At 51.0% G+C, this 13,503-nt stretch overlaps 1 protein-coding gene across 14 annotated transcripts in view; it reads right to left on the bottom strand.

Annotated features, from left to right (window-relative positions):
* CAMK2B (calcium/calmodulin dependent protein kinase II beta) overlaps positions 1–11,179 on the bottom strand; it is a 92,517-nt gene extending 81,338 nt beyond the window's left edge. For 5 of the 14 annotated variants that reach the window (XM_019958933.2, XM_019958934.2, XM_019958935.2 and 2 more), the window contains exon 1: positions 10,991–11,179. In XM_019958933.2, coding sequence (XP_019814492.1) covers positions 10,991–11,055 — 65 coding nt within the window. In that variant the 5' untranslated portion in view covers positions 11,056–11,179. Of the gene's footprint in view, positions 1–4,479; positions 4,547–10,990 lie in introns of those variants that run through there. The other 9 variants (XM_019958938.2, XM_019958939.2, XM_019958942.2 and 6 more) reach the window with 5 other exon arrangements.
* Between the last annotated feature and the right edge of the window lie 2,324 nt (positions 11,180–13,503).

Below are 13,503 nucleotides of genomic sequence, written 5' to 3'. Positions count from 1 at the left end.
TTCCTTGCTGTTCAAGGGCTTTCTCTGGTTGCAGTGAGCAGGTGCTACACTTCTCTTCTGTGCATGGACTAGCGTCAGTCGTTTCTCTCTTATTGTGGAATACGGGCTCTAGGGTGCATGGCTTCAGTAGCTGTGGCACATGGGCTCAGGAGTTGTGGCACACAGGCTTAATTGTCCCATGGCATGTGGGAGCTTCCTGGACCAGGAATTGAACTGTGACCCCTGAGCATTGGCTGGCAGGTTCCGAAAGTCCCTTTAGCTTTGGTTTGCATTTCTCTAATAGTTAACAATGCGGAGCATCTTTTCATGTGTCTACTGTCCATCTGTATGTCTTTGGGAACGTGTTTTCATATCTCTTGAGTACATACCTAGGAAGGGAACAATCTGAGACACTGTCAGAATGTTTTCCAGAGCACCTGCACCATTTTACATCCCCACCGGTAACACATGAGGGTTCCAACTCCATATCCTCACCAACACTTGACATTGTCTTTTTTATTCTACTCATTCTAGTGGAAATGAGGTGGGATCTCAATGTGATTTTCATTTGCATTTCCCAAATGACTAATGATGTTGAGCATCCTTTTGTATGTTTATTGTCTACTGGTATATCTTCTCTGGAGAAATATCTTTTCTGGTCCTTTGCCCATTTTTTCATTAGGTCATTTGTCTTTTTACTGTTAGGTAGTAAGCTCTTAAAATATTTTAAATACAAGTTCCTTATCAGATATATGATTTGCAAATATTTTCTCCCTTTCCATGGGTTGTCTTTCCACTTTCTTGGTGGTGTCCTTTAAAGCACAAAAGTTTTTATAATGTTAATTAAGTCCAATTTATTTTTCTTTTGTTGTTTGTGCTTTATGGTGTTGTACCCAAAAAAACCATTGCCAAATCGAAGTTCACAAAAATTGACTCCTAAGTTTTCTTCCAAGAATTTTTTGGTTTTAGCTCCTACAATTAGGCCATTTTGAGATAAGTATGTTGAGCATCTTTTTGTGTGCTTACTGATCACTAATATATCTTTTTTGTTTTTATTTTTTTTAAAGTTTGTTTATTAATATTTATTTATTTTTGGCTGTGCTTGGTCTTTGTTGCTGCAAGGGCTTTTTCTCTAATTGCGGCGAGTGGGGGCTACTCTCTAGGTACAGAGTATGGGCTCCTCGTTGCGGCGGCTTCTCCTGTTGCAGAGCACAGGCTCCAGGTTGCTGGGGCTTCAGTGGTTGCAGTGATGGGTTCATACGAGGTGCAGCTTGTGGGCTCCAGAGCTCAGTAGTTGTGGCACACAGATTTAGTTGCCCCATGGCATCTGGAATCTTCCCAGACTAGTGATCAAACTCATGTCCCCTGCATTGGCAGATGGATTCTTTATCAATGGGCCACCAAGGAAGTCCTATCTACTTTCGTATCTGGCATTAGATAGGGTTCCAACTTCATCCTTTGGCACGTGGATGCCCACTTGTCCACTGGTTAAAGGAACCATTATTCTTTTTCCATTGAATTGTCTTGCCATCCTTGTCAAAAAAAATCAACAGACCATAGATATATGAGTTTATTCTAGACTCTCAGTCCTATTCCACTGATCTATGTGTTTATCCTTTAGTCACACTATCCCCACATTTATGCCAGACAATATCTGCTCTGACTTGATTGGTATAACAGTACAGTTAGTTTTGAAATCAGGAAGTAGGAATCCTCCAACTTTGTTCTTTTTCAAAATTGTTCTGGCTCTTTTGGACCCCTTACATTTCCCTACAAATTTAATTTCTAATTTTTTATTCTTTTTTAACAAGTAGCTGGAATTGTAATAGGTACTACATTGAATTTATAGATCAGTTTGGCATATACTGCGTTTTTAACAATATTAAGTCTTCAGTTCCATGGACATAAAACATCTTTCCATTTATCTAGATCTTGAATATTCTTCAACAGTAGTTTGTAGTTTTCAATGTTCAACTCTTGTACTACCTTTTTAAAAATTTCTTACTATGTATTTTATTCTGTTAAAATATGAATTTTCTTTACTAATTTTATTTTGGGGTTGAACATTGGGAGTGTAATGAAACATATTGGATTTTTGTATCTTGATCTTGTATCTTGCGATTTTGCTAAATTCATTTTTTAGTTCTAACAGCTTTTCAGGGATTCCTTGGGATTTTATCTATACAAGATCACGATATCTGTAAAAAGAGGTAGTTTTACCTACTCCTCTCCTATCTGGGTACCTTTTATTTCTTTTTCTTGCCTAAGTGTCCTGGCCAGAACCTCCTGTACAATGTTGAATAGAACACTCTTTTCTTGATTATTTCTGGTCTTAGGGAGAAAGCATTCAGTTTTTTGCCATTAAATATGTTAGCTGTGGAGTTTTCATAGAGGCCTTTTATCAAGTTGAAAAAATTCATTTCTAACCCTAGTTTGTTGAGTGTTTCTAGCAGGAAAAGGTATTAGATTTTGTTAATGCGTTGTGTCTGCATCTATTGAAATGATCATACACTTTCTTTGTTTAATCTGTTAATCTGGCATAACACACTGATTGAATTTTGTATTTTGAACCAACTTTTTATTCCTGGAATAAATTTTGCTTGCTCATAATGAACCCTTTTTTATGCTGCTAGATTTGTTTCACTGGTGTTTTGCTGAGGATGTTGCATCTGTATCCAAAAGGAATATTGGTCTGTAGTCTTAAGATGTCTTTCTCTGGCCTTAGTATCAGGGTAGTTACTGGCTTCACGGAGTAAGTTGGGAAGAATTCCTTCCTCTTCTATTTTTTGGAGAAGTTTGTGAAGGATTGTTATTAATTCTTCTTTAACCATTTGATAGAATTCACCAGTGAAGTTATCTGGACTGAAGGGACTTTTTTGGGGGGACATTAAAAATTTATTAATTATTCACTTTAATTGTTACAAGTCTATTTAGAGTCTCCATTTCTTCTTGAGTCAGTTTCAGTTGTTTGTCTTTCTAAGAATTTGTCCATTTCATCTAGGCTACCTTTCGCTTGGTACACAGTCATTCATAGGACTCCCTTATCAGCCTTTTATTTCTATAAGATTAGTTGTAATGTCCACTCTTTCATTCCCGATTTTGGCAATTTGAGGTTTCTCTCCTTTTCTTGGCCTGACCACTGTTTTTATAACTACAACCTTCCTGCTAACTGGTATTCTTGAGTTTCCTTAATCCAAAATCTGAAGTATAAATCACCTTCTACCCCATCACACAATTTGTTTAGGATTTACCACCTGTTTCTCCCATCAGTATAAGCAGGCACCCTCAACTTTGTTCACTGTTTCCTAAGCATGCAGAAAATGCCTGGCAAATGACACGTGTGCAGGCAGATTTGCTGGATGCATGAAGGAATCTGAAGTAAAGCAAAATAAACCAGGAAAGTTGCAAATAGTAACAATAATAATAACAGGAATGATCTTAAAGCTCTAAACATGTGAGTTCCAATAGAGTAACCACTGCTGGTGTGTAGCCCTAACAGCCTGAAATGTGGCAGATCCATGCTGAGAAGTGCTGTAAGTGTAAAAAGACTCAACAGATTTCAAAAACAATATGTTTTTAAATTTGAGATAGCTTAACAATAATTTTTGTATTGGCTATATGTTGAAACAATATTTTGGATAAACTGAGTTAAATACATACACTACTAAAGTTCTTTTCACCTGTTTCTTTTTAGGTTTTTTCAAGTACCAGAAAATTTTGAATTACACATATGCCTGACATTTGTGGCTCAAGTTTTGTTTCTTCTAGAAAGCTCTGCTCCAGATGACTTGGATAGGGTCAGGGGGTAATATCGAGTGTCTGAAAAAAGGAAGGCAAATTCCAAATGCGTGGTCAAGTAAGGCTCTTACAGAGCCCAGGGAGGGAGCGGGCGCAGGCACCTGGCCTTGGGCACAGAGGCCCCTTGCAGGGTCTGAGTCTGTGCTGCCCACTGACCACCACTGAGGGGCAACCACTCTCCTCGGGTCTGATTCAGCAGGTCTGGGGTGGGGTCTACAGGCAGCCGGGGGCTAGGATGCACCACCCTAATCGCCTTCTTCAGCAGGTACTGCTCCCAACTAAACCAGGACTCTTCACCCGGAAAGCCCCTAACAGATGTCTCAGATCAAACCAAGGGCTTTGAAAATCAGGCTGCACCTCAGTGTACAAGAACAAAAGCCACATGAAGAACTTCACTAAGAAATGGGCGAAATGCTTCAACCCCTTGGCATCCAGCTCTGTGGCCAGCACCCAAGTCATGCCACCCTTCACCAGGTGACAAGACAGGTGACCACTCAGACCAGGCATCTGAGACACCCAAGACCACCAGCACCTCCTGCCCCCAACCACCTGCAGGGCCCCCATCTTTTACTGGGTGACAGAAGCCACTTTGTCGGGCACCACTATGCACTGGGCATGGTTCTAAGCCCTGGAATTCAGTGTGGGCTGAGCGACAGGGAGGCAGGAACTGCCCTTGGCTCTTCAACAGAAACAGGCACCAACCTGGATATGCCCAACACCATGGAGGATGTTACATCCAAAAACAGGACACCTTTCCGGTTTCGTGGGAATGGTCACAGCATCTCCTCCCCTCAGGGCTCACTCGCTGTTCATAAAGCAGGGAAAAAAGGTGGTTCTCAAATTAGGCCTGTAGAACAGCATGGTTTATGTATCCTCCAAAAAATGTTCTTAAATCTATGCCCAGCTATTGCCAATCTGTTCCTGAATTCAACAAAAGCTTGTATCTGGCTTAACAAAGAAGCATAACTTTAGTTATTTTAGGATCATTATGTCAATGCAAAAAAAAAAGAAAAACAGTCCACCAGGAGTTTTGGCCACTGAACGACCTAGTGACCCTCTAACCTAGGAGACAAAGGCCACCCAAAAGTTATGAACCTAGGAACACCACTAGCTGCCAATAAGGATGTTTTCATTTTAAATAGATTCAGATCTTTATATGAATAAAATATACATTTCTCTGTAACATGCCAATATGGTAATTTTTGGAAAACCAAGTTGATACATAATGCATTTTTACATTTCTACACTAACAAAGTGACTTGCAGCTGTGAAAGATGCTTTAAAAATAACTAAATCGGATTCCATTTTGAGGCAGGGAGAGAGAAGGAATTAAAAATTTTGAAAATATATTTGAGATCTCCAGAAAGGCCTCATCTCTTGCCTTGGACCAGGTGGCCTCAGAGAGCAGTGGGAGGGACAAGATGTTTCCAGGGAGCAGACGCTGTTCATGTCACCTCCACTTGGTCTTTCTTATTAAAGCACTTGATAAATTCCAGGCAACTCAATGTGGACTCTCTAAGGGAATCATTTCTGATAGAATTTCACTTTAGGTAGAAGAAAGAAAATCCAACATTGCATCTCTCTTGCCTAGGCTCTTGGGGGATCCTTCAGATAAAAAAAAAAAAGGAGAGGAATACGTTCTTGGCTTCTTTTTGATCAAGACCCCTGTGCCCCAACCCAGGACCCCACCGAAAAGTGCTCCTTCATCCACCACGATCATGCCCTCCTCATAACCCTGGGAGCCCCTGTTTCAAACACAGCATCCTCTCTTCCCTCTGTCTTGCTTGTCAGAGAACGGGTCTCCATTTGGGGTTTTAAAAATAAGGCCACCATATATACATCCATCTCTTGATTCTAAGAGAACTGGCAGGCACTTATCTGTAAAAAAAAGTCTCTGACATGACGGATCATCATGAAAAAGTGTTAGAAGCAAACAAACTGCAGAATCACATATATGGTGATTCCATTGTGTTTTTAAACCATATATATGTGTGTGTGTAACGTATATGCATGTATACAAATGTGTACATATATATATATATACCACACATATCCTTATACTAACATTAAAACAGGCAGTCCAGGTTCCTCTGTGGAATGAATAAACTTGAGGGTGAAGGAGTCACATTTACTGCACATAGTTATGTATTGATTTTTCTTTTAAGATATTATCCCTATTGTCTATTTAATCATTAAAATCAAATAAGACTTGCTGGCCCCAAATGGGGGTAGAGTATTGGTTGTCACAGAGGGACAACCATAGGAAATGATGTCTTTATAAAAAGGAGCCATAGGGCAATGCCTTGTGCTGGAAAAGCACAAAGAGGGCTCAGTGAGCAGCCTGTTAAGGACAAGTGAGACCCTGAGGAGCCCAGGGGCAGAGTGGACCATGAGTGGACAACCGGGCCATGAGTGAGAGAGCGGAATAATTGCCTTTTAAAAACACAGAATGGCGTACGGTCACAAGCTTCTGAGAGAAGCAGAAAGTAGATTCTAGTCAACAGCCTGGACTCAAACCCTAGCCCCGTGTGGAGTGTCTCTGAGTCTCAGGCACCTCTTCTCCAAACTGGGAGTGATCACGGTACCTATTTCACAGATCAAGCACCTTAATGTAATAAGCACCATTTAATTGCTAGCGACTGTTACCAGGAGAGAAAGAGTGCAGGTAGCAAGCGCAAGATATATTCTTAGCTCTCAGCAAAGTAGGTTATGGTATAAAAATACCGTTCAATAGTAACTAAACTAGCCTCACCTTCATGTGCATCTCACAGCAGCCTCAACATGTGCGACTTCTTCTCTAAATACCCTACATTAGGCATCTGGACTCCGACCCTGGGGGCCACCCAGCAGGCAGAAGCCACTGGCAGGGTCACTCACCCCCTCCTCACGCGTGCAGGAAACTCCACTGTGGGCAGGCCAGACACCCACCCGCCTTTGTGTCAGATGGTGCCCAGCGACAGGGGAAGACAGAAGCAGGGAGAGGCTAGGTGGGGGAGGAGCAGGAAGCGGGCATGAGAACCTCTCCAAGGGAATGGCCAGGGGGATGAGCGTGGGGCCATCAGAGGAGGGGGCAACAGCACTGGCAAAGGTCCTGGGGCAGGAAGTACCCGATGTGCGTGAGGGCGGGAGAAAGCAAACATAGTGATGAGTCCTCCACCCGAGTCCTCTCTTCCTGGCAACCAGGCTTTGGCGCTCAGGAGGCTCACCATCGATTTGCTCTGAATTTCCTGAGTTTATCTATTAACCACCAAGCAGGCTGGTGGCTAGTGGAGAGGACATCAAGAAAGCACAGAAGGTGGATGGTGATGACCCTCCCCCTGAGGGGTCACACCCCAGGACAAGATCTGCTCTCCCCCAACTGGGGCACACTGGATAGAGTCAAGGACACACCAAGGTCAGCTCGGGGCCTGCCTGAGGTTCGGCGGAAGCTGGGAAGGACAGGGGTGCCCTGGACTGGGAGTGGGGGCTTTCCTGGCTGACGGGGGCATATTGTCCACTCTCTCTGAGCTGCAGTTGTGTGTCTATAAAATGGGAAGGGGGAGTATGAGGGGGGGTTCCCGAGCAACTCGAATCAAATAAAATCAGGCGTTCAAAGTGATGCGCCACTTAGAGGTTGTTACAATGGGGCTCACCTTCTCTCAAGGGGAGGGGTCCACGAACCCCTGAATTACATCCAAAGCCATGTGGGAGCTGCTTTCTCCTGGAGAGGGGGATCACTCAGATTTTAAAGGGGATGACTCCCCAGAGTCTAAGCTCCGGGAGCCTGAACACAAAATGCACAAAATTCCTACTCAACAAACAGCCAGACAAGGAGGTCAGCACCAAGCCCAGGAAAGGGGCTGTGGGGGAGTGGGCCCAGGGGAGACATGGAGAATGTCCAGACCCCCACTGGCACCCCCACCACCAGAGCCAAACTCTGAGGAAACCCTCGCACCTGGGCACCAGCAAACCCACGGTGGGACTGGAAGAAACACTGGCAACACGGAGATTGCCACGAGGAGAGGAACACGAGGTACTACAGGTATTACGGTCACTACACAGAGCAGCAGCGAAAGGCCAGACAGCGTCCCCACACACAGATGCCCAGAAGACTAAGCTGCGGGAAAGCGCAAGTTTCCAGATGTTTATATAAAGTTAAAAAGAAAGCACCCCCAAAGAATCCTGTATGTTAGTTGTGACTCTATCTGTGTGCAAATGAACCAAGAGTCTAAAAGGATAAATCTGAACACATCACAGTTGTTGGCGGAGAATGGTTACTTAACATTTCTTGGTAAGGCTTTATTTCTGATGTCTTTTTTAAAGAACTCTAAAGGACAGGGAGGCCTGGGGTGCTGCAGTCCACGGGGTTACAAAGAGTTGGACAGGACTGAGCAACTGAACTGAACTGAAAGCCAAAATGACAAAAGAAGAAACAGTTTCCAATTCCAGGTAGAAGGGATACAAGTGTTTATTTTATTACTCCTGGAAGTTCTTTCCATTGAAAAAAATCTATACAATATGAAACATTTTTAAGCCATGTTGCTGGCCAGTTCAGTGTTGGGCTGAGTGTTCCCGCAGCCTTGATCTATAACTGTCTGTAACTTAAAGCCAAAGTTAAGGCTCTTTACCTGTATGCTGGTGTTGGAGAGCCGTGCCCTGGCCAGGCAAGGAAGGGCAGAACCCCAGAAAACAGCTTTTGCTGGCCCTTGAACCCAAAGCCCAGGCCCCCAAGGGCCGATCCCACACAGAGACAGTGGCGGGCGGTGGAGGGGACGACAACTTAGAGAAGGGACGGGGCAGGAAGGGGACAGTCCAGTGGCCATGTCACGCGAGCAGCTGTGGGCCTGTGGCCCAGCCCCTCCCGGGCAGGGAGCTCAGTGTCGCCTGACTGGTGCCAGGGGCTGCATCTTTAAATAAACTTGGACTCATCCACCTGGACCAGGAAGCAATACCAACTGAGCGTCGGGCAGGCCAGGCATTGTCAACAACCGCCGACATGGCCACTGAGGACCCCAGCCCTGGGCGGAGGCGGTGGCCCCAGTGCCTGACCCTCCATCCTGACACCTGCCCCACTGCAGCTCCCCCTGCACTGGCCCGGCCTCCTCCCCACCCAGTGGGGCTATGAGAGGCCCCTGGGCATCCCTCAGTGGGCCTGGTGCCTGGAGGCTCTGCCAAGGGGTGCTGGGCCAGCCCATGGGATGGGGTACCTTCCCCTCCTCTCCCAGGCCCCTGGTCCTCCTCAACAGCCACGCTTCCTCACCTACTCAAGCCTCAGGCCCCGGCTCCCTTTCCACAACGGCTCACACTCCTGCTGACAGGAGGGGAGCCCGGCTTCCACTGCAGGGTCTACCCCCCTCTACACCCTCCCTGAGGGCAATCCCAAGGACTTCCATCCCCCAGTGTTGGTGTGGATCGCAGCAGCCAGGATAACCAGTTGTGGCCCCTGGAACTAGAGCCCTGGGGTTGGGACGACCACCCTGCAGGGCCGCTGGCCCAAAGAGGTTCACAGAAAAGTGAAGGAGCGGTCCGTGGAGCCAGCTTCAGGCAGAGGAGATGGGGTGAACGGGAAAAGGCACTTCTGCAAAGGGGACGCAGGGTGCCTGGCGTGAGGGCCTGGGCACAGAGGAACAACAAGAAGGTCCTCTAGAATGGGGTGACCTTCCTCCCACTGCCGCCCCCTGCTTTGTCCCCATCTGAGAACCACCAGCCCATCACCCTATCCTCACAGGCTTGGTCCCAGACAAGCCCTGGAAGCTTCCTCAGGGCCTCGGGTGTATACACAATCTGGGTGCTGGACCCCTCCCCCGCTTCTCTGCTCTGCTCTCCAGGTCCCCCTGCCCTGGGGACAGGCACTCAACCAGCCCCCACCTGAGGGCCGAGGAATTTCTGAGTCCCCAGGGCCCAGCCTCCTCCGACCCCATCATGGGCTTCCTCCATTCCATTCCTTCACTCCTCAGCCCCACAGGCCTGACTGCCATCCTCCCCCACGTGCAGGGAGAGCTGGGGAATTCACACGCCCCCACACTCCTCCCAGCTCTCACCCACAATTATCAATGATCAGCATCCCTCGCCAACACAAGGTATCACCACAGACGTTTCTTAATAAAGAGGGAAAAAGGGATCTGCCGCTGGAGGTGTAAGAGGAAACCTCACCAGCGCCCCCACCATGCTAGAGGGATGGGGGAGGATGGAGGAGAGTGGGGTTCTGGCCGCCGCCAGGCTGGAACCGAGGGATTTCAGGAGTTCTGGAGCCAGACCAGGAGATGCCAGGTGAAGCCACCTTGATTCACAGAGTGGAGACTCCCAGGCTAGAGAGGAGCCCCCGATCAGATTCGGGGTAGAGCCCGGCGGCAGAGCCCCGACTAGGGCCCTACACGGCTCACATCGGTGAGCAGAGCCCAGGAGCCACCTGTTCCCTCCACGAGGCCCGACCTGAAAAGAGCCTTCAAAGTCCGTCCTGTTGCCTCCCCGCAAATAACTCTGCGGAACTGCGCCCCCTCCCACCCCCACGACCCTGAAGGCCATCAAGTTCCTCATCTTCACCCCTGTGACCTGATCCCAGCTCCCTGACCTCAGCCCCCAGCTCTCCAGACTCCTCTCTCCAGGAGGATCTGGGGGGAAAGCCTTCAGAACCCCAAATCTCCTGAGGACCCACAGCACAGGCTGTTCCCACGCGGCGCGGAGCGCAACGGGCACCCCCCGCGTAGATGAAGCCACGCGGAGAAGCAGGCGCAGAGCAGGTCCCGCCGCCCCCGCGCCCGGCCGCCCGGTGGGGGTGGGGACAACGTGGCCCGCTCCAGGGACGACACTCCGGGCCAGGGCCGCCCCCTCCCCCGCGCTCTAGGCCCAGCGGCCGAAACCGCGCGCGGCTCCTCTCTGACCTCCCGCCGCCAAATGCGTCACGTCTGCCGGGCGCTCCGGGGACACCTGCTGCCGCCCCCGCTGCGCCGAGCCCCGCGCCTCGAGCCGGGGCCTCCGGTCCGGCGATCGTGCCGGACAGGGCCCAGTAGGGCCGCACGCGCCGCTGTCCGGCGGCCAGGCCCCGAGGCTCGGGGGTCGAAGCCGCGCGGGGCCGTGCGCTCCGGGCCCCGAGCCGGGAGCAGCCGGGGGCGCGCGGGGCCGCAGTGCGCCCGGACCCGGCGGCGCAGAGGGTCTGGGTCTCCAGGATCACCGCCCTCGGAGCTCAGCGCCCTTCGGGGTCCCCGGCTCGGCCCGCACGCGCCGCAGCTCTTACTTGCCAATATCCTCGTAGAGCTGGTACTCGTCGGTGAAGCGGGTGCAAGTCACCGTGGTGGCCATGGCGGCGACGGACGGGCTCGGCGTGCGCTCTGCTGCGCTCGGGCGGCGGCGACTCCGGCTCCCGCTCGCGGGCACGGCGGCGACACGGGCGCGGGCGCGGGCGACACCTCGGCTCGCGGCGCCGAGCGGGGGCCGGGCTGGGCTGCGCCGGGCGGCGAGCGCACGCGAGATCTGCGCGCTCCGTCCCCGCCAGGAGCGCGCCGCACACCTACGCGCGGGGAGCGCGGGCGCCGCTGTCACCGCCGCCGCCGCCGCCGCCGCCGCCGCGCCCGCCCCGCCCGCCGCTCCTTGCACGCGCCCCGCACCCGCATCCGCGCCCTGCACCCGCACACGCACTTGAGCCCTGAGCCTGCACCTACACCCGCACTCGCGCCCTTCACACGCTCTCGCACCAGCTCCTGCTCCCGGCATTCGTACCCGCACCCTCTCCCTGCACTTGCTGCGCTGGCACTCGCACCCGCGCCCAGGCGCCTGGGGCCACGCACATGGGCAACCGCTGGCTCCCTGAGCTGACTTCTCCGCTGCCTCCTGGCGACTCCCTTGCCGCGCGCACATACACAGGGGACTGCACGCAATGAACCCAGCCGCCTTTCTCCTCTGAAGGCCTGCTTCGACCTGGACCTCAAGAGGGGACGCAGGTGCACATGGGGAGGGGGGAGAGCCCTCCCTCCACAGACTCCTAACACCCCCACGAGGACATGCACAGGACCCCTCCTGCCCGGCCCGGGTCTCCACCACTCCACACACCACACCGTCCAACCTCCCTGGCAGAGAGCCACCCAGGAGCCTCCCAAACCAGGTGTGCACACTGGGAACACACAGGGAGTTCTAGATGAAAGGGTAGAGGCTGCCTGCTCCCCCGCAGTCTAAGCCCCTCCCTCTTCCTAGCACTTGGCACTAGGGGCTGGCAAGCAGAGGTCCCAGGAACAGACATTTCCTATTCAGAAAGAGGTCCCTGAATCGGGGAACAGTGTCTGGTCCATCAGCATCGTGGGGTCCTGAGAGCTCGCAGCCCCCTTGCCCAGGTAGAGGTATGTATTCTTCCTCTCCCAGGCATAGTCCACCTGCCTGCTCCCAGCTCTGGCCTGGAAGAAGATGGTCCATCTTGAGAGTGGCCCTGGAGAGGCGGACAAGTGAGCAGAAGGAGGGGCAGGAGAGGTTGGGCTGACCCCGTTTCCCACAGAAGAGCCTCTCCCAGGGCCACACCTAGGCGGCCATCTAGAACCAGGACTCCAAATTCAGCAAAGACAATCTACTGGGCTCCACACCCTCACACTCCTCAGAGAGGAGAGGGCCAGAGTGAGTCTTGGGCAGGCCCAGAGGAAATGAAGCTTCCAGCTGCCAGCCCTGGATTTGGGTCGTTCTGCTGCCCTGCTAGAAGCCACTTACTGCACGTCGGGCTCACCAGGAGTAGGGTCTGGGCCTGTCCTGCTCATCTCTCTCAGCTTGGTGGCCAATCCAGGGCTGGCTCTAGAACTCACAATAAATGTCTCCTGGATAGAAGATCTAATGCAGGGATTAGGGGGCAGGGGTGTACCTAGGGCCTCCTCGACCAGGATGCCTTTGGCACACAGCTGACAGGCATGTGAGCACACCAGGTGGTGACCAATCCCAGTCCCGGCTGGTTTTGCAGACCCAACTTGTACCCAAAAGAGGGCTGGAGGTCGAGGAACACTTAGGAGACAAGGCGAGATCTGGACTGGGGGGCAGATAGGGCCCTGTGGTGGGCGTGGCCTTGATCTCTGCAGGGCAGGGCAGAGATGAGACCTCCTCCAGGCCTCAGTGCTGGAACTAGAGTGCCCCAGGTGCCTCCCGATGGGCGGCCGCCCACCTCTCCTGGGGCAGCTGGGGGAGGACTGGAGGCCCCTCATGGACTGACAGAGGCTTGCTCTTGGGGTTGTGTTCTGCCCCACAGGGGCCTCTCCCCACATGCTGGGCCATCTGCAACACTCTGAGCTGCGGAAGGAGAAGGAGGCAGTCCCACACAATAGAATACAATTAGCAAACAAACAAAACAAAATTGCACCCCTCAGTAAATCAGGCTCTCTCCAGGCTACAAGCAGACCTTGCACACTGCCAGGGTCACACACGCTCCTTCCAGTGCGAGTCCATGCCACGACACAGTGGCATTAAAGTCATGATGACAGCAGACAGTGACTTACATATATGCATTCTACACGTGTTATCTCATCTAATTCTCAACCAGTCCTAGGAAGCATATACTATTATGATTCCCACGCTACTAGGTGGGACAGCAGAGCGACAGGTGAAGTAACTTGTCCAATGTCACGTAGCCGAGAAGTGGCTGAGGCTCAAACCTTATTTCCCCATTAAGACTCTTTTCTCTTTTATTTTCACACACACATATACAAACACACAGTCACATAGTACATACCCAGCACACACTCACACACACGCACGATGTCCTGCCACACTGGGCAAGGACAC

The sequence above is a fragment of the Bos indicus genome, chromosome 4 (assembly GCF_029378745.1).
Source record: "Bos indicus isolate NIAB-ARS_2022 breed Sahiwal x Tharparkar chromosome 4, NIAB-ARS_B.indTharparkar_mat_pri_1.0, whole genome shotgun sequence".
NCBI classification, from domain to species: Eukaryota; Metazoa; Chordata; class Mammalia; order Artiodactyla; family Bovidae; genus Bos; species Bos indicus.
Note: the sequence above shows the minus strand (reverse complement) of the source record. Positions and strands in the feature narration are given on the sequence as shown.